A 27,719-nucleotide genomic window follows, 5' to 3' on the forward strand; every position below is an offset into this window, starting at 1 on the left:
AAGATAAATAAGAATTCAAAGTTAAGAAGAAACATTTTAAGACCAGAAATATTATTTCCATGTTTTGACTGACAACATAAAATAACACCTATAAGTGTGGCCAGCAATTAATGTGTTGTAATATGGTATGAATTACAGCCATTTAACTGGCTGAGGTGATGTACACCTATAAATCTAGTGCTCTGGAGGCTGAGGCAGGAAGGTTCAGAATTCAAGGCCAGCCTGAACATCACAATGAAATTCCACTTCAAAAGTATAAGCATTTAAAAGTATAACTATTTAACTTTCCACATTAAACTTAGTTCTTTTATGATAAATTTTTCTTCACCTGATAGCCCAAATTGCCATTTTAAGTTTCTTGTCAGAAGGAGGAGAAGCTTCATGTTAGTAGACTTGCTGGCTCCATCACCTGGAAGATTAAAGTCAAGTACAAGGCTTCATCTGTTTCAAAGCCATAAATATAAGTTTAACTCTTCTGGCTTTCTTAAAAATATGTGTAAGTTGGACCAAAGAGTGTAGAAAAATATCATTTCTACAGGAAAAGTAATTCGCAAATTGCTGTGCTAACAATGGGAGCATTATCATCTCTGGTTAGCCAGGACAGTGTGATGTTAAGGTTGCATTCCTGGAAACTGAGTTTTCAAATTGGCTTGGTCTTGAGGTGTTTATAGTAGACATGATACTCTTCCAGTGCCAAGAGTATTTCTGAAATGCTCATAAGTATCCTGGAAGTATCATTAGGTATGAAGGCAGGACTGTCAATTACATAAAAATTGTTGCTTGCAAACTATCCTTCTGTGGGTTCTAGACACTTCATTATGTATACTTATTCTCTTCTAAGAAAAATAAAGAAATTAAAAAGGAGGTGACATCTCTATTTCATAGTATCCAAGAAAGTCAGAATGCATCAGATTTTGTGCTAACTTGGTAAACTAAAACTTAAGACCAACAGCCCAATTTAATAAGCCACCACCACCTTAGTACACTGATCTCAAAAAAGGTACCTGCCATTTATTTTTAAGAGATGTACAGATAGTTGCTACATGGATCTTACTATCCACATCACAACAGGTTATTGAAGAAGAAGGAGGAAAAGGAGAAAAGCAATACTTACACAGCCAAAATTTTGAAGATACTGTCTTTTAATTTCAAAACATGGGAATAACTCAAAATTTGAGCCTCAAGTGCCAAAGTATATTGGAACCAACTGCTCGGAAAATGAACCAGGCCACCATTTTGGCAACAAGCCTTACATGGACAGGTGAATGGCTAAAGCTATAGCACACCCACACATAGATTTACACTTGGTTTTCTAATTTGCATGCATGAGTATGGTGCATTCTCCATGCCATTAGCACATAGATGACTTTTCCAGAGTTAGTGCAGGATCCATATGTGTGCCAGTCTCCGAAAGCCTGCTTCCTTACAAAATTTTACCATAATGTAACTGCAAGTACACTTCGATGATATTTTCCTTATGCCACCTTTACTTCCCCAAAGTCATTTCTGAGCAATGATAGCCATCAAGAGTTTCACAGTCACATAAAAGAATCCACTTGTTAGTTGTTTGAAAGCCAGTTAGCTGTTAGTGAGTAAACCTTACTAAACATATCTACATGCTTTGTGTCCAGAATTTGAACTTGGTAACCTTTAGAGGCAGTGGCGACCTTAAACCAAACTAACAAGATGAAAACAGTAGAAGATGTCCTAGGAAGAATTGGGCATGTTCTTCCCTAATATGCACCACGTAGGAATAGCCTGACACACTCTTGCATAGGGGCCCACATTTTCCCCCTAATTCAGAATGGCCAGAAACCCAAAATGCATTCAGAGCTGACAGGGGGAAATGCCTAAATTTGAAACGTAACCAAAAGAAAATGTACCAGGGAAAGGAGGTGGGAACTGAAACCAAGTTCCCAGAGTAGCTCTCTCTGTCAGAAAGTGCATAGAGTCTTTATTACTAGAATACACAGAATCCAGTGGGAATCGCTGCATCTTTATTTGCCTTAACCTGTCCTTGTCAGTCCTCCCCTGGCTGGATGGACTGCTTCTGTGGTTGTCCCAGCCAGCAGCCATTCTGCAGCAAGCCTCAGGAGCTACATTCCTCGCAATGACAGGAGAGGATGTACCGGTAGGTGGCAGTGAGTCGCATGCCCCCGGAACAGCGCAGACGTAGAGCCTTCAGCTTGGAGGTCTGGGGTCGACAGCAGTGACAAGAAGAACGGAAAGGTTGCTTGAGGACAGTGCTGAAGGACACCAAGGGCTCAGAGCGTGATGCCTGGCTGCAGTGCCCCTCGCACCTGGCCAGGAGCACCATCTGGGAAAAGAAGAGGAAGCAGTTAACGCTGTGCCAATGCCAAAACTGCAAGCAGGTTACCAAAGCATCCACTGAAAAGCCTTTAAACTCCTTGCCAATTCATTCTGGATTCTACAGGTTTACACATAGGAATCAACTGATAAACATATATTGTTTTTTCAAGAGTAGAAAAAGATTTATCACCTATAGCAGGATCAAGGATACTACATGAGATATTTCCATAATATCCTTCCCATACAAAGGAAACATGGGGATTCAGTGAGCCTATAATATATTCATATTGGAAAACACTTTAGGGGGAGGACATCCCTGAACATGCTGAGTTTAAGGAATGTATTCCTGAGCATGCTCAGCTTAAGGTCATAGTTCAATAGAAAAAGATGGTAAACATATTTCATGATATGCTTAGCACAAAGGTAGGGAGTATATGTTCAAAGGGTTAAAATAATGGGCAAAAACATTTCTAGGAAAGCTTAGGTTGTGTTATGAAGGTGGTGGAAAGGAATACTTGCTCTGCTTTTCCAAAAAGTTTTAGCTAAAAAAAAAAAAAAAAAAAAAAAAAAAAAGGAAAGGATGCTGGCTTATATTTTGGGAATTAGCAGTTAGTATTTAAGACTCACTGGTTATGGGGCTAGAGAGACAGCTTATCAGTTAAGGCACTTGCCTGAAAAGCCAAAGGACCCAGGTTCAATTCCTCACGACCCACATAAACCAGATGCACAAGGTGGCGCATGTGTCTGGACTTGTTTGCAGTGGCTAGAGGCACTGGCACATCCATTCTCTCTCTCTCTCTATCTATTTATCTATCTCTCTCTCATGGTCTTTCAAATAAATAAGTAAAAATTTTTTAAAAGCTAAACACTCACTGGTTATTATATCTGACATCATCCTACACAACTAAACCAAACATAGAGGATAAAAGCAGCAAATGGCCAGCACATCTTCCCACCAAAAACGAAGAAATGACTTCTAGTAACTAGATTACTAACAACATTATACCAGAAGATGTTGGAGGTAAATGCAACAGTAAATTAGTAACTATCATGGCAATATAAGATACTAGAGGTAAAAACTCAGCAGGGCTAAAGGAAGATTAAGTTGGACTAGACCAAATGATTGAATTTCCCTGCAAGATCACAAAGGCAGAGAGAAGTGGCAGCTATAAGCTTCTTTGATTGTGTTAAAGCTTTTTCCTCTGATCTGCCTACTCTTTAAATTGATAGACTTGGGGGGATTATGCCAGAGGTCAGTAACACATGGGTCAGTTGCTCGTGTCCGCCTCCATCTGCCTAATAAGAGAGTCCAAGATCTCCCACAGTCCTTCTCCTTGCATGTGCTAGTACACAGGAAGGGAAGCTTGATATTTCCCCTTGGACAGTGTTAAATTTGTTGCTCTGTAATTGAGATCATCTATTGGAGAATTAAGCAATTATTCAGTTGCTTTCCAAAATGGAGTCTTTAGAGATTCAGTGTTTTTTTTTTTTTTTTTTTTTTCAGGACAGGATGACTTGAGATTTCCTATGTAGTCTCAGGGACGCCTCGAACTCAGAGTGATCCTCCTACCTCTATCTCCTGAGTGCTGGGATTAAAGGCATGAGCCACCATGCCTGGTTTTTGAGATCCAGTTTTGGTCTGAGCAGATAGACCAAACCTGTTCCAACAGAATTAAGAAACGCTAAAGACAATGTGGAACATCATAGCTGAATAGGCTATTTGCTGCCCATAAAATGGCCATATCAATAATATAGTGCCATTTGCAGACAAGCAAACCTGACTGTGATTTCAATAAAAGCTTTCAGAATTTAAGTTCTATGTGTAGCCCATTGGGAAAGACAAGAACTCTAGCACTGAAGGAACTGGATTCGCCTCCAGCAAGTCTCACCCTCTTCTTTAGGAAATGGACTTTCTGTACGAGAAGAATGCACAGATAAGTGCAGTGAACACCTCCTGTGGTTGTCCCTAGTTTTCAAAATAAACCCTAAACTCCTGATCAGGAAAGCCCCCAGGACACAAATGTGAAGTATCTTGTTAATCTTACAGCTATTTGCATCACCCACTCCCCATTCCAATCAAACTTAACTACTTACGAAATTTAATTCTTCTCTTCTCATCTTTATCTTCCCTCTCCCAAGAATGTCCTTTTCACCTGGTGTTGCTTAAGGAAATCTCACCTACCTACTCCCTGTGGCCTCCTCCTCAAAGAAGAGACTGAAATTAATTCATACACACACACACACACACACACACACACACACACACACACACACAGAAAGAGAGAGAGAGAGAGAGAGAGAGAGAGAGAGAGAGAGAGAGCTATATTTATAGTGTGAACTGAACATGCTCAGAAGCATTCCTTTCCACCATTTTAACCATCTGAACATATGCTTCTGAGATGACCATGCTCACTATCTTTCCTTATTGAACTATGACCTTAAAGATCTCAGTATACAGGTTGGGAGCAAGATTCACCCATACCGTTTCTTACTTTCCTTTCTTCACTAGCAACCTGAATATATGACTGTTCAGCTCATCTCAAGGGAGCTATATCAACCTTCAAAGTGTTTGTGTCAAGTAAATGTACCAACAAAATAACACCCGAGGGAATAAAGTGGCAGGGGGTTGTAGGAGATTTAAAGGGTTGTGTGGAAACTCATCTCAGTCTAACTACAGTCTGGTACTGTCACTTGGTCCACAAATCAAACTAACATGGAGAAGCATTGGCACACTGAAAACTTCCCTTCCCTGTTTATCTGCAAGCAAAAACTTGTTTTCTTTTCATGCTACATTTTGTGTTCCCAGTGCCTTCTATTGTGCTTGCATATAGTAGGCATTAAGTGTAAATTTGTTTTTATTTTTAAAATCAAGTAATATTTCTTAATATTGTAAACTCAACATTCCTTATTCCTATCATTTTTCTTTTTATGCTATGAATTACTTCAGCAGTAGTAGGAGATGACTTGAAGGGTTCTGATGGTGCCCTTCCAATTCTAAGGCTCAGTCCTTGACATGCCAAGTTCTTTTTTTAGGGATTTTGTTCCTAAACTCCCTCATTCTTCTGTTTCTGCCCTTCAGGCACTCCTCACAGCTCCTGTGCCACTGTCTCCCACTTCACATCCAACTCAGGCCTGCCCTGCCAGTTTAATTTCCCATCTTAGGTTCCTAAAAACCCCAACCTGGCCAAGGACTAGATTGCACCTCATGTACCTCCTGGTGAGGGAAGCCAGCCAGCAGTGTCTATTCCTCTTTTATCCTCCCTCTTGAACTCAGCACAGTGACTTACATTTACTTTGCTCTCCTGCCCCCTCCCTCACCTCTGAGTCCAACAGAGCCATAGAGAAGTTCACTTTCCTAATCCCTTAAGGCTGTGGGGATCCCAACAGTTATTGAAGTCTCAGTAGTGACTGAAATAGAAAAGTGAGTCAAAACACCTGTCTAGCTTATAACTTCATCATCAGGATCACAATAGCATTTATTAAATGTCTGTTGTATGCCAGACACTGTGCTGGCTGACTTACAAATATTACCACTGACACCCGGGCATGCCCATGCCCTCAGACAGACAGCTCCATTTGCATGGGAAGAAACCAAGGCAGCAAAGAATGATTTGGTTTATCTAAAGTCATCCATTTATTTGGTAAGCTGTGGTACTCGAATAGGATACCTGGTATCTTTTACCTCAAAGCCCAAGAGGCCTGAGTTCTCTTCACTATTTTCCAGAGAAACACAAACTACTGACCTTCAGTCTGTGTACTTTTGTTTAGGATTTCAGGAAAACATGGGTTCGTGGTAAGGTTGTGCACAATTCTGTCCGTCCCTGGGCCTTATGAACCCAATCCCATGAGGTATCACTGTGAACAAAGTTACCAAGTACAATGTAAATGGGGGCTACTCTGTCTTTTCTGTCTAACATGAAGTCTTTGGCTGAACTGCTAGGAGATGGGGGACAGGAACCCAAAACTAGTCAAGTATAAATTCAGGGCCAAAGTAGACAGGGAGTCTCGTTGAAGACATCTAGAACAGTTTCCTCTATTACTTTGTTTCTCTAGAAAAATTGTGGGGTATAGGAGCTGGGCCTCAGGACAAAGTGCTTGCCATGGAACCACGAGTACAGAGTTCAGAACCACGTCACCCATATAAAACAACAGAAGCTGTGGTGAACATTAGCAATCCAAGCCACAGCTAAAAGAGGTGGAGACAGGAGGATCTGTCAAACAAACACAGTGATGAACAATGCATGACTCTGACTCAAAGGAATTGGAAGGCAAAGATTAGTACTCCAAAAGTTGTTCTCTGACCTCCACACATGCACCAACACACATGAACATGCAGATATCATACACATGTACAATGCACACACCAAAAACAATGATAGAAAAATGGTAAGGTATAAATCATTATTGCAGGTAGCCGCAATGCATGACCCATATACCCCAACAAGAAGGGGCCAGGGGAGGGGTGAGGACAGGGAGGAGGCAAACAATGCTACCAATTTGACTGTATACACTGAGTACAAAACTAATTAAAAAAAAATTGGGCCTGGAAAATAAAAAAAAAAATAGCTTCTATATTTTACTTGCATTCCTCCAACATGTAGAGCCTGGCAGTGGAAAGATGAGTACTCCCAGCAAACATTGCCATTCCGAAGCTGTATGGCACCAAGTAACCTATTTAATCATTCTTCTAGGTTTTGGCTAATTTAACCCATAGAAAGGGAATGATAATGCCAGCATGTCAGGTCTCTAGGCAGTGATGAGTACATATGTTGTGAGGTGTCTGACACAAATTAGGTGTTCAAGCCAGTGCCCTCAGCTTCCTGAAGCCTAAGTCACATGTACTTTTCACCTGTCTTCACAAAGCAAGGCAATGGATACATGTAAGCATTAACTGTCAAGCAAATAGTGGGCATGTGTTTAGTAAATAATGGCCTTGACCTTGATGTCAAGTAAAAATGTTTGTAGAGAGAAAAAGAAAAAAACTACCTTTCTAAATGTACGCTAAACATTTTATCTCAAGTATCTTCATATTCAGGCCAGTGAGTTCATTAACTGAGGTTCATTAGAGAGCTGGTCAGCCTAAGTCTGTGAAAGTTAAGAACTCTAGAATATTTCCACATGAAAACAGTTATCTTCCTGGATACATAAAGAAAATTTAATCCAGAAAATGTCTGTGTAGCTGAAATTCTGCCAGACATATTTTATGGCCAAAGGAAGGAGGTTTAAAACTACAAGAGCCATTGCTATATTTGAGATTGTTTGGGATGTTTGAAAACAGATTGTTCCCATGAAATTACAAGTATTTCTCCTAGTATTACAATTTTACACTGTTATTTACTGTGGTATTCTGATAGAAGCTAAGGGCTTCTATCATTTTGGCCAATCTTTTCAGATTGCTTTTGATTTCTTTCATATTTGTTGTGATACTGGGAATGGGACCTAGGACTTCACACCTGCTAGCGAAGTGCTCCACTACTGAGCTACAACCCTTTATCATTTCCAAGTATTTATAGATGCATGTATTTTCTATAGTACTTCCTTCATCACAATGACATGTTTTTTTAAAATTAATTAATACTCAAAGCCCAGGCTGACCTGAAAGATTTTATGTAATGAAGATGTCCTTGAAGTTGTGATCCTCCTACCCTCCACCTCCTGAGTGCTAGGACTACAAGCATATGCCACCATGCTCCATTTTATGTGGTTCTCAGGATACAACCCAGTGTTTTGTGTAATCTAGGGCAGCATTGTACCAAATGAACCACACCCCAGCTCCTTTCTTTAAATTCAAATTCCTTTGTGATTTTTAAGGAGTCACAATTAAAGAGAACAGCTCAACAAAGGGAGAAATTATTCGTTGACTAACAAACACTAAACATTAGTGTTGTCTGCTGAAGCAGGAGGGGAGGAGATACTCATAATTACTTCCACTACCTTACTCAGGACTACAAGATTTAAGCAATCATGGTCATTAAGATGCTTCTCATGTTTTTTTCTCAATTAGTTTTAATTGCTTTAGTTGTTTGTGCTTTTGTGGTGCTGAGGTGGAACCCAGGGTCTTGCAAGGTGAGTGTCCCTTGTTTGCCCTTCCCAAGAAAGAATTTAGCTGTGCAAAACTGTATGTTCGTTGAATTATTCCTTTTTGCTTTTGCTCTTCAAGTACAAATAAGATACAAAATATTTCTTCTAAGTGGAAAAATCTCTATTTCTTTCCCCATAGCCATAGGTCTTATTAATATGATGGTTAAAGTGATTTAACTGAAATTTGATTTTCCCAAACTAAAACAAGTCATCTTCTTTGGGCTATAATCATAGATGCGATGGAAAAATTTAAAGTAGACTTTAATTGTGATGTTTTTAAATGGAGGGTAGAGAGGTTGATTTCTATGGCCTTAATTCTAGTGGCTGGTATGTTTTAAATTCTTAATTATAATGGTAATTTAAAAAATACTTGCCATATGACAATGTTTAAGTGTTTTTCAATCTCAGAACTCAAGTGGAAATTTCTGAGGTTGATCTAAACAAATTCATATTTACCAAGTGTGGACAAATTTCATGCATGTGATTATTTGGGGCAATAACAGTCTTGAGAATTCTCATGTGGAATCCATTCCACCCTACATTGTGTCTCACTTCTGGGTGGTCTATGTGGCTGGCCATTCTTGGTGGTCTTTGAAAAAGCATATTACTTTGCACCCCGTGTGTCCACAATAAGAAATAGGTAACCTCTACAAGAAACATGCCACCTACTTCCAGAAAGAATGAACTGATAACCAACGTAAAATGATAAATGATCAAATAACCATCCCTAGCTTTTGAAATAATTAGAAGATAAATATGGTACATGGGGAAAGGCTCAGACCACACAGCCAGTTTCTGAGTTTTTCACCAGGAAATTATCTGAAGGCCCCTCCAAGAAGTAGGCTCTACTGTTCCATCATATTCCTCACATTCTCTTTCTCTTTATTCCAGTGGAGGTTGGAGGAATTACAATAACTTGGGGGCTGCATTGTTCTTTCTTGTAAGGAGACATCACTGGCCAGAAATTTCATAGCCAGGAACAGAAAATATCCTTCCAACAGTACAAGTATGTGTTTGTTATATTAGGCTGACAAAAGTGTAAAGCATGGTAGGAAACCCTGAAAGGAGGACTCTCCTATTAAGCACTAGCTCCATTTGGGCTATAAACATAGCTCTCCATTCCCTGACAAAGAAATGTAGCTACTCATCTGCTCATGGGGTGGAGTACCCTCCCAGACACCATGGAGAGTCCTGGGTCTTACCTTTGAGCTACATTTGTACAGTGGGTGGCTGATAGAATCGACATAATGGTGTCTCATGCAGCGTCGAGGGTCTGAGTCCATCAGGAACGGGCTGTCTGTTTTGCTGTCAGTATCTCCCATTATGGCCAGCAGGGAGAGCATAGAAAAAGATGCAGCTAGTACATGATTTCTCATTGTTGTGAGGGAAAACTTCTCCAGAAGAACAGCAGAGGGAGACCGAGGACAAAAATTGGTAATGCCTTCACCTTCTAGGATCCAGTTTCTTTCAGGGCAAGGGCAGGATCTGGCTGAAGCTTTCTGATTGTCATTGTCTTTTGTATGCCAGAGTTTTGTCTCACTCTTTGCACTTGTGATCCATCCTCATCGTTTCTGCTGCACAGCTGGAATGGAAACAGAAATTATTTTCCCCAGAAATGTTTACCCAGAAACAATGGGGGAACACAGGAAATATTAAGTAGAATTTTTACATGTTATTTTGAGTGGAGAATATTGGTTTTTATAGTGTTATTAGCATAAATTGTCATCCAATACCCTCTCTCCTCTAGATTACAGTGCTTGAGCTATGTATTTATGATCATTTGGAGATGGACACAATGGTTTAATGGAAGCATGTATTGGCTGGAGTTCATGTCCTTGGAACAAGAATAGTTTGCACCCATAGTCAAGATTCAACAAGCACTCTGACCACATTATAGCTAAATTGGGACAGGAATCTCATCTCTGTCCTTGGTTAGTAGGAGAAGGAAGAATTAATAAGATTCTCAGGAAGTTTGGTTTCAACATAAACTTACAGGGATAGAGTGGAGGCAGATCAGCACTAATGAATACAGGCCATGACACAAGAGTGCACATTTTCCACTTCAAGTCCATACTCACCCACCCACCCAATTTTCTACTTCTATGCTCTGGGCTCCTTCTGTTTTTGTTTAAAGCCCCATGCCACCCAGCATCAATGGCAAACCGCATCTGAAATTCACAAGAAAGTGATCATTGGAACAGAGACTTACCATTAAAGTGGGATTATGTTGGACCGGTTTTGCTTTGTACTTTTAACCATACCTCTTGGTCAAAGGAGCAGGGTACAGAGATCTACTCAAATCACCTCACTAGTGCTTTTATTATACCACAAGGCAGAAAGTATCAAAAAAAAAATTCCTAAATGTGGAAAATTAGGGGGATCTGACCTTATATCCCAAGCCAAAGGAATGGCATAATTAAAGCCTCAGAAAAACTTTCAAAGGTCTTTCATATCAAAATTTGGTTGTTTTGTTCATAGTACTAGTGTTTTACTTCCCATTCATGGACAGTCTGAATAAACAGGGGAAAATGTTTACAGGATCAAGATAAAAAGTTACAGATGGTATATATAAGCCAATTTGTTTTGTTATTATAGAGTGGCCTCAGACCCACTTAGCTACAATTAGCTGTCTTACAAGTGTGGGGCAAGGGATCCGGTGTGGAAAATGGGGTGTGAGATAGAGCCTATTCTGAAAAAAAAAAAAAAAAGCACCACTGGCATGTGTCAAAGGTTGATAGCCTACATTTCTGGGAAGACCTATAAATTGCAGGAAGGTCAAGTACTAGTAGTGAGGCAACCCACCTGGCATGGCCACTAATCAGATAGGGCACCTTGCACAGCTCATTGAAATTCTTCCAGCCCATTTCCTCACCTGTAGGATAGAGGAATTGACAGAGATAGCATCTGCTGTCCCCTCCTGCTCTAAAATGTCAGCACTTTATGGCTATGGGCTCAGTTACCACCATCTATCTATATGCAGAAGGTACCCCTAAAGTTGAGGAGACCCTGTTTTTATACATTTTTGCACCACTTTCATGCTACATGACAACATCTCATTAAGGAGAACAACCCTGTGTTTGAAGTCCCTAATGGGCAAAGGCTGTAGAAAAACACTTTGTAAAAGGTGACTGTATTTGACCAGTGAATGCTGTATACTATTTTAAAGTATCACACTGAAACCCACTAATACATGGAATTAATATGTGTTAATAAAGAACAAATTGAAGCTAGAGTGGTTTGTTCTGTTTTCTTTATAACTGCGTAGGTCTACTTTTATATATATATATATATATATATATATATATATATATATATATATATATATATATATATATATATATATAAATCTAACCTTGAAATTCACCCAGACTTGAGCTCAAAGCGCCAGAACTGTTCCAATGATCACTTTCTTGGGGATTTCAGGGATTGCACTTTTACCAATCATTTCCCAAATTTCAGTTGAATCAATTATCCCAAGTGGTTATCTGTCTCTTTGAAGCTTTAATTAGTCTCAGAAACAGAATTGATTTGATTTCTCCCTTTACCACTCCAGTCTACAGATATTTCCCTCAAGAGTTAATGGCAAAAGAATGAAGGAAAAAGCAGACTTTGCAGTCCTGGCCTTTCCTCCCCAATGCCAGCAACTTCTTTTTAGAGCCATGGCAAGAAGCAGCAGTTAGATGCTCAAAACAAACAGAGAAAACCAAGTGTGGCATGACAGGAAAATCAAGCAACATCAATAACCAGTCTTTATAGCTGTGTGTGTATAGTTTACATTGCCTCCACAGTAAACATAATATAAAGAACACATAAACGTAAATGGGCGCCGCCACTTATTCATGGGAAGTGAAAAGGAACCATTTTAAAATAATTTTGTTCAACTAGTCAAATGCGCAAAGATTCCAAAGTTTGATCATGTGCCCTCTGGTCAAGACTGTGCAAAGACAGCCTCACGATGGAGAGAATACAGTATAAATTGATACCAACTCTGCAAGGCAAATTTGACAATATGTTTTTATTTTAGTTTATTTATTTAAGAGAGAGAGAGAGAGAGAGGGAGAGAGAGAGAGATGGTCGTACACTGCAAATGAACCTCACACAAATGTGCCAACATGTGCATCTGGCTTATGTGGATACGGGGGAATTGAATCTGGGTCCTTAAACTTCACAGGCAAGTGCCTTAACTGCTAAGCCATCTCTCCAGCCTGACAATATGTTTTAAAAACACAAACGCATATAATTTATGTCTAACAGTTTTGCTTATTTGAAATACACTCCATATGAAATCATACAAGCACATCATTAGAGTAGCATAATATTGAAAATAGTAGAAAATATACACCTATAGGTGACTAATGAATTTATATTATACAGCTTTTAGACAATGGACAGCTAGGCAACTGAAGAAGGATGCAGAAATCCCATGCATTAAAAAATGGAGATTATATATATAATTTGTACTTGCATAGAGAAACTCTGCAAGGAATTGCTAGAAGCTCCTTGTTTCAAGTAATTCCTTGTTTGTTTCAAGAAATTAACAACAGCCAGGCATGGTGTCATATCTCTGTAATCCTACCATGAAAGAAGCTTAGGCAACAAGATCATGAATCTAAAGCTATCTTGGGCTACATAGTAAGACCCTGTCTCCAAAAACAAAAACAAAACAATGTACCAAAAAAAAGGAAAAACTACATTTTTGTGTTTTGAGAGTTTTTGAACTTTTAAATATAGTACTTATGCAAAATTCCATTAAAATGCTTTCTCCCTTAAAAGCTCAACTTAAAACTGGTAAGTTTATAATTACTCAGTTGTGCCAAAGTACTTTAATAATATAATTTTTTTGTTCCTTATAAACATAGTAAGATTGTCTGTTCTCTTTTCTTCATCAAAATACTCTTCTGGGTGGACCATTTAGTTCTTGTACACTATTTTCACCTGGCACCATCATCCTAAATTATAAGCACAGTTAAAGCTTTTTCCTGAGGAATGAATAAAATACTTTTGCAAGCAAATACTATGATTTTTATAGTAATAAAAATAGTTAATATCACATACAATGAAGCTTTGTGAACATGTCTTCTTTTGAGATGAAAACTGTACTTAGAAGTAACAATAAATAGAGACTTCCAGTCAAGATGGCGACCGCCTAGCTGCACTATAAACAACAAGGGAAAAAAAAGATAGATGCAGATCCTAAGAAGAGAGCTGCCCCAACATACCTCAAAAGGGGCCCAACTGAAACTAAGGACAACTGGCGAAATAAGCAAGGGTGATGTTTTCCTGATGAACGGGATACCAGCACAAAGGGGAAGGAGATCAACGCAGAGAAAAATCAACTCCTACCAAATCAGAGAGCCAGAGCCTCAGAGGCCCCCAACACCTCAGCACTGAAGCAGACCAAAAATGAACCCAACACGGCTCAGGGAAATTTTGTGGAAGAGGGGGCGGAAAGAATGTCAGAGTCACATGTTGGGTCATGATTTGCAGAGACATTTATCATACCAATAACTGGGGGCTAACTCCACAACGCACGACCCATTTTCATTAACAAGGAGGGTCTAATGGGAGGGGGTAGATCACAGATGAGCCTAAATAATGGTACCAAACTGCCTGTATTTACTGAAAACTAATAAATTAAATTAAAAAAAAAAGAAGTAACAATAAAAAATAAGGGCTGTGGAGATGGCTCAGTGGTGAAAGGTGCTTGCTTGCAAAGTCTGCCTGCCCAGGCAGATCCCCAGTACCCAAGTAAAGCCCGATGCATGCAGTGGCACTTGCATCTAGAGTTCCATTGCAGTGGCAGGAGGCCTTGGCATGCGCTCTCTCTCTCTCTCTCTCTCTCTCTCTCTCTCTCTCTTTCTCTCTCTCTCTGTCTCTGTCTCTTATAGATAAATAAAACATATTTTAAAAATTGAAAAAAAAAATGGAGCTGGAGAGATGACTCAGCAATTAAGGTATTTCCTTTCAGAACCTAACGACCCAAGTTCAATTTCTCAACACCCATGTAAATCCAAGTGCACAAAGTGGCACATACATCTGAAGTTTGTTTGCAGAGGCTGGAGGCCCTGGCAAACCCATTCTCTCTGTCTCTTTTCTCTCTCTCTCTCTCTCGCTTTCTCCCTTTCTCTGCTTGCAAATAAATAAGTAAATAGTTTTTTTTATTTAAAAAATCTAAAGGAGCCAGGTGTGATGGTGTACACCTTTAATTCCAGCCCTCGGGATGCAGAGGTAGGAGCATCACCATGAGTTCGAGGTCACCCTAAGACTACATAGTAAATTCCAGGTCAGCCTGAGCTGAGACCCTACCTGGAAAAACAACAACAACAACAAAAAAAAAAAAAAAATCAAAAGGAATAAAGTGACCAGGGAGATGGTTCAGTGGGTAAAATGTTTGTCATGCAACTGTGAGGACTAGAATTCAGATCCCTAGCACCCACATAAATATCTAGTGGGTGGGAAGCTGAATTGTAATCCCCGAGTTCAGAAAATAGAGAGAGAATCCCTGAGGCAAGCTGGCTAGCTAGACTAACTAAGTCAGAGAGCTCTGGTCTCTAGTGAGACTCTGCCTTAGTAAATAAAGGGAACAGTGATCATAGAAGATCCAGAAGCCCACTTATGGCCTCCACATGTATATATACACGTGCACATTTACCCACATGTGTTCACATACATATGAACTCACATGCATGCAAATACACATATATGCACATATCCATATATGCTAACAAAAGAATAAAACGGAGGCAGAGGAAATGTTGCTTCAATTCTAATTCTAAGAATTTTACTTTTAGTGTATTTGCAAGTAAGATTTTTTCCGGTTTTCTATTAAATACTAAAATAAGAGTGTGAATAATGTTAATATACCACAGAACTCATCTGCAAAGTAAGATTTTGTTCCATTTTCTATTAAATACTAAAATAAGAACGTGAACAATATGAATAAGCCGCAGAACTCATCTAATTGTTAAAATGCAAAGGTAACATCTCTACAACATAACACTGGGATTAGGTTTTTGTGAGAGGCTCCTACTATGTAGATCACTGGAAATCCTCCTGTCTCAATCTGAGGAGTGCTGGGTTAGGCCTGTGTCACCACACCTGGCAACACTGTAACTAGTGTTTTGTTTTTACATTCATTAAATGTTCAAAATGAATGAGTCAACACTGTTATATTGGAAAATAAATAAAGAACACTCAAGAAATGAACACTGTTGAGTCAAACGGTGGTAACTTTGTGCACAGGTGAGAATGTGCAAATTGGAGAGGGTCTTACCAAGCAGAAAGTCAGTAACTAAGGAAATTCACACCACCAAAATCCTGGCTCTTTGGTAATATAGTGCTATTTATGATGTATGGGAGTGTCTAACACTTTCTCAAAATTTAATTAATTCCAGTTTGCCTTTCAAAAAAAAAAAACTAATTGCTGACTGTCAAGAATTAGGACCTTAGCCAGCCAATGGTGAGTTGAATGACAACCACTCCCTTGCTGAACTTGGTAAGCCTGTGGCCTCTCTGCGCTCCAGTACAGTCTCTGAACTCTGGACTTGGCCACAGTACAGAGCCCACGTTCTCATGGCTCTGGTGCAGAGCCTCTGGGGCAGGAGAAGCACGTAGGCCAGTGTGCCCGACTTTGGAGCTACCCTGCAAACATTACCAGTGGAAAAGAACAACTGGTGCCCAGATTTCCCCACCTGTCATCCTCATCGAAATAATATAGCAGCCTCCTGGGTGAGAGATGGTATTGTGCCCACAGATCAACTCACTCTTGGGTTGACCTTGTGCCTGGTGGAGAGTGAAGTACTGTTTTCATACAAGTGATTCTAGCAACAGGCTAAGACTACTGATATGTGCCAAGAACAGTCTTATTCTTGTCCTACTTGTCAGGCCAAAAAAAAAAAAAAAGTGCTATAGCATCCACATTTCTCCTCGGGTTGTTTTCAGTACTAAAGTAGCCAGGTGCTCCTTTCTATGGCTTCTTTCAACAAGTATCTGCTTGACATATATTCATTCACTACACATCTACTGGAAGAATAAGGGGCTTTGGGGCCATAGTCAATCAGGGACCAATGCCCTGGATTAAATACCCAGCATCAAAAATATTTTAAAAATAAGAGCTGGAGGGAAATAGTTCCTATTCTAGATCCTTCTTCTAGTTTACTGCATCTATAGGCAGAGTCTATTATTTTCTCATGTGAACTTTTTGGGGGCAACCACTGATAACTGCTCCCTTAATATTCATACCCAAATGTACTGTATCATTTCTAAGATCAAGTGAAGCAGATAAAGCATATTGACTTTGGGGCTGGAGAGATGGCTTAGAGGTTACAGTATTTGCCTGCAAAGCCAAAGGAACCTGGTTTGATTCCTCAGGATCCATGTAAGCCAGAAGCACAAGTTGGTGCATGCATCTGGAGTTCATTTACAATGGCTAGAGGCCCTGGCACAACCATTCTTCCTCTCTCTGTCTCTCTTTATCTCTCTTCCTCTTTCTCTCTCTCTCTCAATCAAATATGTAAATAAAAATAAAATATTGACTTTGGAAGAGACAGTGTATCAGACTTTTTTGATATTTCTTATAAATTTTTATATATGTATGTATGTGTGCATGTGTACAAGTACATGTGCAAGCATGCATGTGTGTATATATCTATATACATATGTGTCTCTAGAGCCAGAAGTAACATTGAGCATCTCCCTGATTGCTCTCCACTTTATTTGCTGATGAAGGATATCTCACTTGAACTTAGATCTTGCCTGTTTGGTTAATCTAGCTAGCCAGCTTGCTTGCCCTGGGGATAGGATAGCCTGTCTCTGCCTCCCAAAGTCTGGGACTGTAGGTGGGCCACCACATCCACTAGGCTTTTATGTGAGTGCTGGGCATCTGAACTCTGGTCCTCATGCTTGCATTATAAGAGATTTATCCACTGACCCATCTCCCTAGTCCCTTCTTGTAATTTGTCAAACTCATTTCATAAACCAAGACTAAAGTAAAGATGGTAGAACACAGAGCCAGAGGAATTGTAATTATAAATAAATAATTAATTAAATAATTAAATAGCAACTGTGTTAGCATGGAAGACAGCTTGCCACTAGATAACACTTCATACAAAGATTGGAAAAATGAGAACCTCTAGGTCTTATTCAGACAGTGAAAGGTGCTAAGTTGGCCCTTCTCCGGAACCCAAAGAATTCTGATGGGATGTAGTCAACAAGATACTTCAGAGAATGAGCCAGATGCCTCTTCCCAAGACACTTAATTTATAAGCTGTAAACAGTATTTTGGATTGCATAAAAATCATACCTTGCACTCAATGAATACTTAATAAAAAAATATATTCCTATCTGAAAGCACATGAGTAGTAGCCCAAAGAAACAATTTAAGCTGACCCAGAAACAATGGAACCTAATGGAAAAGCTGCCAGGCTCCCAGTTTATGAACCCCAGAGGTCACCAAGGATGGATAGCCACAAGATCAACAGGGAGAATATAGTTTCCGTACCCTTTATCTCATGATGACCCATAGTGTTGCCCTATGAGAGAAAAGATGCCATCCTTGCATTTAAACAATGGTCCTCAGTCTGCGATAGGACACAGTGTTCCCCTAACTGCACCACTAGCCAACTGTGGCAGAGCTTCACTGCAAGGGATAATAGAGGAAGAAAAGGAAGGGAGAAAGATAAAGGAGAAGAGGAACATAGCCAAGGAAATAGGCAATAAATCACAACACTGGGGTAGATAAGTGTGCTCAAATGCCGTCCTAGGAATAGAAATAATTGAAGGAGATGTGAATCAATTGCCGAGTAGCTTCACCTGTACATGTGTCCTTGGCTTCAACAGTTCTACTGTCTGTAGAGGGCCTGCAGTGGGTGAACTTGACCTTGAGTTTGACTAAAACTGAAAATCCTGACTGTCAAATATTGGAGTCCACAGAAACTTATTGTTATTCAATCTCCCACTTACCAACACCATTATGTTTCTCTCTCCAGAACCATTGCTAGCTTTTGGCATTAATGTCCAATGTCCCAGAATTATGCATTATGCATCTGTTTGTTAGAAGTATTTGATAACTATCCTTGTGCATTCTAAAGCCCACAGAAGCATTCTTGTGTCTCTGACCCAGTAAAAGGAAGGCTGATCTGATGGTTCTCCCTTCTTTGGCTGTGTGAGACTCATCAAGTCACCTATCTTCCCTGGGATTAATGTTTCCTTATCTACAACATGAATGAGTTGGTCTAGGTACTACCCAAAGCCCTGTCCTTTTCTAATAGTCTCTAACTCTTCTCTAGCTACTCAGGCTACAGCACTCACTTTGAGGCCACATAGTCCCCAAAGCAATCTTACAGCAAGACGACTTCTTCTTCAAGAAGTTAATGATCATTGAAGTGCCCAACCACATTTTAATGAGCTTCTTGAGACAACACGGAAGGCCAAGCTATAAGAACTTCCTCCTCCATGAGTTTGGGTGGCCTGGAATAAAAATAGCTGCTAATAACCAATAGATATGTTTGCAATGTACTAAATGTAGTTCACAGATTAAAAATATCATGAGGGTTTGGTGGTGGTGGTTGGTTATTTTTGTTGTTGTTTGTTTGTTTGTTTGTTTGTTTTTTGAGACTTGTTTGCTTTTTGAACTTCTTGTGTAAACCAGCTTGGCCTCAATCTTATGGGTGATCCTCCTGTTTCTGCCTCTTAAATTCTGGGATTCCTGGTATGCACCATCAACCCAGCTCATATCCTTTTAATAACAATAAAAAGCACTTAGTATAGTGAGGTAATTCTTTCTAGTTCTCTTCAATCTGTCTTTATTTTTTTATTTTTTTTTTTATTTTTTATTTATTTATTAGAGAGCGACAGACATAGAGAGAAAGACAGATAGAGGGAGAGAGAGAGAATGGGCGCACCAGGGCTTCCAGCCTCTGCAAACGAACTCCAGATGCGTGCGCCCTTGTGCATCTGGCTAACGTGGGACCTGGGGAACTGAGCCTCGAACCGGGGTCCTTAGGCTTCACAGGCAAGCGCTTAACCGCTAAGCCATCTCTCCAGCCCCAATCTGTCTTTAAATGTAGGCTGTTTTGTCTGAGTCTTGGGGGAGGAACAAGATCAATGGTAACAAACATGCAGGAATAAGGCTTCTTCCATTTGACAATAGTGGCAATGCAGACTGAGGCCTGGTTCCACACAGAGCTTCAGCCACAGCTAAACAGCTACTCAGGCCCTTGTAGGTCATATGTGATGCTCTATGGGTCATCTTTGATGCTTTGGTCCAGGAAAGGAGAGGAGATTTCATCAGTAGAGTAGTCTCTGCAAATGTAGAAATCTCAGGGGTCAAGAGTAAGGCCCTCTGCTTGGTAAAATATCTGCAGGACTTCTGTGCTAAGGGAGAAGCAAACCTTAAGTCCTGGGCTGGAGCTTGAGCCTAAAATTGTTGACCACAGTTAATGGCACTTGGATCCTTTACTGGCTGTCTGTAGTTTAATGGAAAGACTCAGTCTGAGTTCATCACAGTTGACTTTTAGTATATAGATTCTCAAACTGGATCTGAGTAAAGTGATAAACTGGAAATGGCTAAGTCTGATTACTGGAGTGTCAGGCAGCGCTTTTGGTGAAGTTTTGTTTTGTTTACTTTTGTTTCCCCTTTTTGGTTTGGAATATTTCTGTAAACCTACCCACCTGACTATAAGCTATGACTGCTATAGTGATGAGCTGTCGGAAAATATTCAAGGGTAGCCTTTTTATGGTGCCATAAATCACTATTAGCTCTACCTAAACACAGAGTTCCTGCCCATCTTTTCTTCCATAGGGAATAAGAGCAAGCAGAATGACAGCCACAGAAGTAACTAAAGCAAAAAAGGATAGTTCTGGATGTCCTCAACTGGCCACTGCTTTTTTCGTTTTTCTTTTGTGTGTGTGTGTGTGTGTGTGTGTGTTTTGTTTTTGTTTTTGTTTTTTTTTTTTTTCAAAGGGAAAGTTCCTTTTCTTTTACTCACTTCCTTCCAGGAAGAGGATGGTCTCATGTGGAGTGAAACACCAAGTACCTTGCTAAAATTCTTTGGAAAACAAAGCAGAAGAGTTCTGAGATCCTCAACCTAGAGGACACAGTCCTTCCCAAGCACATGAAGACATGCCATGCCATACACGCATGCCCCACCATGGGAGAAAAAAAGAAAGAAAGTCAGGTGTTCTGGGGACCTTTGTGCTAAAATAACTCTACATGTGCTTGCTGCTGACTGCTAGATGTGGCTTGGCTTAGAAGAGAGATGATCAATGTTAGCTCAGGGTCCGGCTCCCTTTCACCCTGGAGCCAAATGAGTGGTCTGGCTTTTCTTCAAAGTGTCCACTAAATTATTTCCAAAGCTGTATTTGAATCTCCTTACATGAAACCACGTTCTGGAATAGTGGATAGTGTGATCTCACCTAACAGCTGTAGGGCCCTTAGGTAGGAAAGCGACTTTAACAATATGAGCTGCTCTATCTTTTCATTCCTCATTCAATTTGCCATTTCTGTGCAGGTATAGGATTGAATACTAAATTTGAATCAGAACACTCCTGAATTCATGCCTACGTGATAGGGGTAAGGCTAGCATTAACACCATGCTAGCTAATCATGTTGCTAATCACCCTGAACTTATTGGGATATTGCTTTTATGATTGTATTTTCAACTTCACAGACGAAAGTTGTACCTTTGGATTGCCAGCTCCTTGGGATTCCAAACCTCAAAATAAAAGTTTAAATCTGAAAAGGAGTCATTTTCCATAATTGAGGAGGGGAAGGGGATCACAGAAATTATTAAACCCTAAAATATCCCCTTAAGTTTTTAAGAACAAATTGAAGTTGATTAATAATTGGGTTTCTTTGATTATTCACATCTGTGTTGGAAATGCATGTACCAGCATTTTAACTAGAGTTGAGTTTGAAGGGTGTTTTCCACTTGAGGAGTTGACCTCTTTTCAGGTAAAAAAGGCAATTTCATACCCCTTCCCAAGAGGGAATGATTGAAGTGAAGGAATCCTTCCCTTTCTGAAACTGAGCTAGTTGAAGAGGCAGCCAGTGTTTAGCATCAAGAATAATTTTTCTGGCTGGAGAGATGGCTTAGCAGTTAAGGTACTTGCCTGCAAAGCCTAAGGACTCAAATTCAATTCCCCAGCATCCACATAAGCCAGATGCATAAGGGGCAGCATGTATCTGGAGTTTATTAGCAGTAGCTAGAGGTCCTGGGCACCCATTTTCTCTATCTCTCCCTCTCCCTCTTTTTCTTTCTTAAATAAATAAATAAATAAATAAATAAATAAGATAGTGTTTTAAAAGAGGTAATTTTTTCCTACTTCTCTATAGTGGCTTCTTCTGTGACTCCTTATTTTTATTCCATATGGATGGGAGAATGGAAGGGCACTCTGGATTTAGGACTACTGTTGCTTTGAGCATTTACTAACAGCTCACCCACTTTTTTGAATGCCCTAGTCTGGTGCTCTTTCATTTGTAAAGGATACTGTAATTGGTTAGATCATAGCTTTAAAAAAAGTTGGGACAGATCCAGGCCTTAGAAGAGAGCAAATTGTCTGAATAAGTCTTAGCTTTTGTGGGAAAAAAAAAGAAAACCTTATACCCTGCTACCAGCCAATGCTCATTTCCAGATTTTGACACAAGGATGAAATGGACCCCAATTGGATGAAATCCTGATTATAAGCACTCAGGATGTCTTGCCAGCTGAACTTACCCAGTCTTTGAATCTTCTGGGTCAGCACTCTTTCTAACAAAAAAGTAATTGTTCCAGACTGTAAACGTCATCTAGGCTGTTAGATTCTGACAGTTGAAAATGGGTTTAGGGAGTGTGACACTTAGTAATATACACCTAACAACCAGTCTTGGAGACCCTCTGAGGAATGGGACAGTAAGCATGAATGGTACAGAGAAGCGACTGCCAGAGGTTCAAGAAGGAAGCTTTGCAGATGCAAGGGCAGCTGGCATCAGAAACAGCATCAGAAAAACTATCTTTAAAAATATGTGAGTATGTAAATCTGCACCTTGAAACCTCCACAGCCAAGTGTGCAGCCATGTGCTCTTTGCACTCACACCTCCCTCTGCCTGCTGCTGGCACATGGGGGTTTCTGAAGAATTCAGCACCCTTTGTTTTCTCCTAGAATCAGTGAAGTTCATGGTTGCTGACCTCATGGGTGAGGAGTGGGTACCAACAACTGGAATGCTGCCACTGGCAAGGGCATTCAGGAAAACAGGAATGCTCTTAATGTCCTCCCAAAGAAAACCTTTGATGGACAAAAGAATAGTTGTATTTTTACACTCTTTCTTCATGCTGCCAGGTGTCTTTAAATAGATCCTCTAGCCTAGGGACTTTTACAGAATAATTCATATTAAAACCCAAAAAGTGGTAGTGAAGTTGAGGTGCTGTTTCTCTCTCGCTCTCTCTCTCTCTCACACACACAAACACACACACACACACACACACACACACACACACACACACAGTCAAGCTAACAGGAAAAGACTCAATTTTAATTCACTGTTTTAATTTTTTCCCTTCGGGTCTTTTAATGAAGTTTAGCTACTGTGGAAAATCAAAGTTCGCAGGAAAAGAAAAAGAATAGGAAGCTACCTTGTAGATTGATCTTTAATATTTTTTGCCCCCAAGGGCATTAGTAGCACCTTTTTAGGATGCTGCACATGGAGGTTCTTGAATGGGAATCTCTCTTCAGTATATTCCACTTGAAACTCATGAGCCAAACTACTGTGTGAAGAGGAAAGGAAGAGGGATGGAGCGAAGGAGGGAGAGAAGGATGGAAGGAAGGAAGGAAGGAAGGTAGGAAGGGAGGAAGGAAGGAAGGAAGGAAGGAAGGAAGGAAGGAAGGAAGGAAGGAAGGAAGGAAGGAAGGAAGGAAGGAAGGAACTAAGGAAGGAAGGAAGCAAGGAAGCTGTCCATCTCCAAAGCCCCAGGCATTTTCAGTGGTCAACCCAGGCTTGATTTCTCAGGTCTTCCTTTTATCAAATGTGTTCCATAAAGACATTCATGCCTGGGCTGGCCAAATTAAAAGTCCTGTCTCTCTTTCCGAAGTGGGGTGGAGGGGGGGGGTGGTTACTGGACGTGGGAAGGATGTGGAAAAGGGGCAGGGAATGGCCCCAGGATCCGGGGATCTTTGTTCCAAGTCACTTGTCTCTCCCCCTGAAACAAAATAACCACATTTCTCTTAATGTGGGCTGAAGTGCATCCAGGCATTCCCATAGCACTCCCACCCCCAGGCCTTTGCCGGAGATGTCCGGGTCACTGTGATGGTATGCTTGTCCCTGCCAACCCGGGTCACTCCAGCTCTGCTCTTGGACAGCCACGTGGCTGCTCCTCTCTGTGAGTGGGTTCAGCCTCAGGGCTACAAAAAGCCCCCATATCCTATCAGCCCTGCAGAACTAATGCCAAGAATGACATCCTGGGAATACTATGGAGATGAGGAGACCTCATGGGCTGTTGTTTCCCAATGGTACAGGACCCAAGCTGTCTGTAGAACAGACGGAGCAAAGAGCAGCTCACAATGGAAGGAGCTCAGGCGAAGGGAAAAGGGGCGGGCTGAGAGCAGTGGTGAGCAAAGAAATGAAAAGCCATATGCCACCCAGGAAGATTTCAGTGCATGCAGGAGGAGGAGGTGGAGGAAGAACTTGCAGGAAACAAGTACCCAGACATGGCACTGCCAGTCTAGCTGGATTCTTTGCTGAATTAGATTATGTGAAAGAAAGAGGGGAAATATATAGCCGGCCAGCTGTTCAAAGGCTTACAACCTTGCTTTTATTGTCCGGGTAAGTTGGTGAGGTGGGGCATCAGAGGAATTCCAAACATACCATCCCAGAGAAATTTTAATATGTTCCCCAGTGTCATACACGAAGAGGAAATGACAGCTGATCACAGCTAGGACAGGCCACAGAAATTTGGGCCCTAGGCTCACCCACCCTCCCACCAACCGGCTTTCCCCTTTCAGTGTTTGATGTTCACACTTTTCAGCCCTTCCACCTGCCTCCCCATCCCCTCTGCTTCTGCTGGCCTGGCAGGACAAAGTGACTGTCATGTGGAGAGGTGAGCATGGGTTTAGAGATGATAGTCAAGAAGCTAAAAGCTAGCTAGGGTGAGTCAGGCACCCCAGGAGTCAGAGACATTTTAATCCAACCACAGAGATTTTCTGCTGATAAGCACCAAATCTAGGTCCCTGATGATGCTGTCATCAGGACTTTTTCCCAGTAGTCTAAGCATGTGATAAAACACCAGGCTGGAAGCAAGCAACACTGTGTGTGGCTCAGACAGACCTGGGTTTGGGGAACAACTTCCTGCAAGTTACCCCAGGGGCCTCATGAATTTAGGCCAGGCCTAGAGGTCATTGGTTTCCTCAATATAGAGAATGGGACAAGTAAGTAGTGGGAGATGGTGACGGCATCTTCCTCTGTGCATGTTTCTAATTCAATGATTCATCAAGTAGTCCTGATGTCAGCTGCTCAGGAGGTGACTCACACCCATCCTGATAGAGGCAGCACAAGGTCCCTTCCAGAAAGTACTCAATAGAACAGAAAAAGGATAAGCTGCTCTTTTTCTAAGCTTCTTCTACCCAAGCCGACAAGATCCAGGCCATGATAGCTATGAAAGTGAAATATACCCACAATCTCTTGCTAAAGGCCAAAGAGGAGAGTCCCCTTCATTGTAAATGGAGAGAGAATCCACTGATAAATGAGAAGCATTCCAAATAAATGTAGACACCAGCAGCTATTTAGAATGGTCCTTAATAACCAGAAAATTCTTGCCTAGTTACCCAGTGGCAAAGCCCATTCTAGTACTAAAATTCAAATGGAGAAGGCATACTGAGTGAAAATAAGGGTGTGGGACAATATCCTATTCACCTTTGTATTCATCAGGACTAGCCAGGCATATTGCAAATACTTAATAAATATTTATTAAGAGAATGATGGAATGAATAATTAACCAGTAAGAATAACAGTGCCAGAATTGTGTGTTCTTAAAGTAGAATAAAAATCACCATCCACCATTGGTGGCTATAATTCCGAGAAAGTCACCACATTTTTTAAGGGCCCAGGAAAATAAATGAGTTGGAAATTGTTGAATGTATTGAAAAATGATTTATTTTTCCCTCGACAATGTCATTGGAACTCAAATTAAGATTGAAAATTACACAGGCATGTTTCCATCTGCGGGTGTCAGCTGCTTGATACACAGTCATAGTAAGAAAGCCTCAGCCAGTTCTCCCATTACCTGAACCAAACGTGTTTTAAAAGCAACGATGCAATACATTGCATGTTGTGTTCAAATACTCTCATGTAATGGTCTGAATAGTAGTTTAAGAAAATTGTTCTGAGTTACTTAAATGCTTTGTTAGCAGCAGGAGTTTTAAGAAAATCACCATAACATTTTATAACAATACAATCCATGGGGTTCTTTATAACCCTTTTTGATTAGTGAACATCCCAAAGATGTCAATTAGCTCCTTTCAAAGTCTGATTTTCATTCAACATTGTTTGCTAGGCTAGTTATTTGAGAAAATCCAAAATGTTCACCATAAATCATGTCCCATCTCCACAATGAAAGCTGGTCAATAGAACTCTAAAGTTCACTTCCAGAAGCAAGACTAGTGAGAAGAAAATGAGCAGATGCGTGCAGGAAGTCTACATACTCATTTGAGAGGCATTCTGCAGGTCTCCTTATATTTGGTTGATATCTTCTGCTAACACTGCACTTGAGGCAACACTGTACTTTCAAATGCACCTAGTAGTTAATGTGTTGAAGCAATTTGCTATGCTACTCCTTGTGTTAAAATACATGAGTATTAGACCTAGAAAGAAGCATGCTCTGCAGCAGATATATCTGCTATTAATGACAGTTTCAAAGAAAGTTTGTGGGATTTCCATCTTGCCAAACAGATTCCTTTGCAGCACCTGAATCTCAGCAAAGATGGGGGGGAGGGCTCTTTCATAGAGGCTTATCTGGGCTTGTCCATTACAATGAGCCTCAGTCACTGTGCTTTCTGAGTCATTAACATTCTGTACACAACCAAATTCCCTGTCCCTCAAGAACATTATGCCCAGGCCTCCTACAGCTCAATTGTTCATTTAATGAGAGAACTTGGATTTTGGATTTTGAATAAACCTTCTGAATATTCCTCAGGTGTCTGTAGGAGTCATTCCCTCCAGGTCTGGGTCCCTCTGCTGTTGGGAGCATCCTTTCCCTGTCACTCTTTGGACAGTGGAGCGTTAGTCTTGCTGCAGGGACAAGTCGACTACTAAAAATAGACCCTGCAAGTAAGGCCAAAGCAAACAACATGCATTTCCTCAGACTTTTTGCCCAATCAAAATCTTACGGCATACCCATCCTCATCACGGCGCTCCCGAATGCATCTATGGAAGCGAGGTCCAGCAGTGCGATGGGAGAAGAGTGCAAAGCAGCTAGGCACTGAAAGCTAGGCATAAACGTTGCCTATTGTTTGAAGTCATTCTGAGCACTCCAGCACAGTCCTGGCAGGAGATCAGCCGCATACATAAGTAGTAATAAAAGTAAACAGTGCGCATTTAACCTCACAGGCTCGCCTGCGTTAATAGTGCCCCCATTGTAAGTGGGTTGAAGGCGGTGGGGAAGATACGGGGCTTCAAAATCCAAGTCGGCAAGCTTACTGCTTCTCTGTCCCCTTTCACAGAGGCAAATATAAGAACCATTACAAAGTACATCTAACTACGCAGAGAGTTTGAAAAGAAAATAGAAGTGAACCCAAAAAAATATTTTCCAGTTTCTCTGGGACGATCCCAACCCGGTCACAGACTTCAAAGACCCGTTCATTTAAAAAACACAAGGCTGGCATGCTACAGATTAATGCAAATTAAAGTAATGCAAATTTAAGTGGTATTTAAAGGTTGTCTCTTTGTCTGCAAAGAGGATGAAACGCTCGGTTTGGAAAGAAGTTAATTTCCTAGGCTAGCCGTCAGCGCTTGTTTTCCTGCTTACCTTTGGGGAAACGCAGGGCTCCTTTCTTCTCAGACTTTTCTGAGAGCTAGAAAGAGGTCCTGTTACTTCCAAATGCTTTTGTTCTTCTGTCCCTCTGTCACATGGCTTGCCTTTTATATTTGCAACACACAAAAGTTAGGACTGTTGTTTAAGCGACACAGGGAGAGAGGGAGAGAGAGAGGGAGAGGGAGGGAGACGGAGAGGGAGAGGGAGAGAGAGAGAATGAGAATGTCAAATGGAAAAGTGCCATTGCAGGCATATATCAATCAGGCATATGGCCGCAGCAGCGCACTAGCAAATGGGAATGCCACGGAAAAGCGAGGAGCTTCTTTTGGG

The 27,719-nt window shown here is 40.7% G+C and overlaps 1 protein-coding gene across 1 annotated transcript; it reads right to left on the reverse strand.

Annotated features, from left to right (window-relative positions):
* Positions 1-1,124: 1,124 nt before the first annotated feature.
* On the reverse strand, positions 1,125-27,719 carry LOC101594980 (norrin cystine knot growth factor NDP). The gene is made up of 3 exons (XM_004665760.2): positions 27,384-27,719; positions 9,594-9,973; positions 1,125-2,317 (listed from the first exon to the last, which is right to left on the reverse strand). Exons 2-3 carry the CDS (start codon positions 9,765-9,767, stop codon positions 2,090-2,092), a joined length of 402 nt encoding a protein of 133 aa, XP_004665817.1. The 5' UTR covers positions 9,768-9,973; positions 27,384-27,719; the 3' UTR covers positions 1,125-2,089.

This window comes from Jaculus jaculus, chromosome X (assembly GCF_020740685.1).
Source record: "Jaculus jaculus isolate mJacJac1 chromosome X, mJacJac1.mat.Y.cur, whole genome shotgun sequence".
Lineage (NCBI taxonomy): Eukaryota > Metazoa > Chordata > Mammalia > Rodentia > Dipodidae > Jaculus > Jaculus jaculus.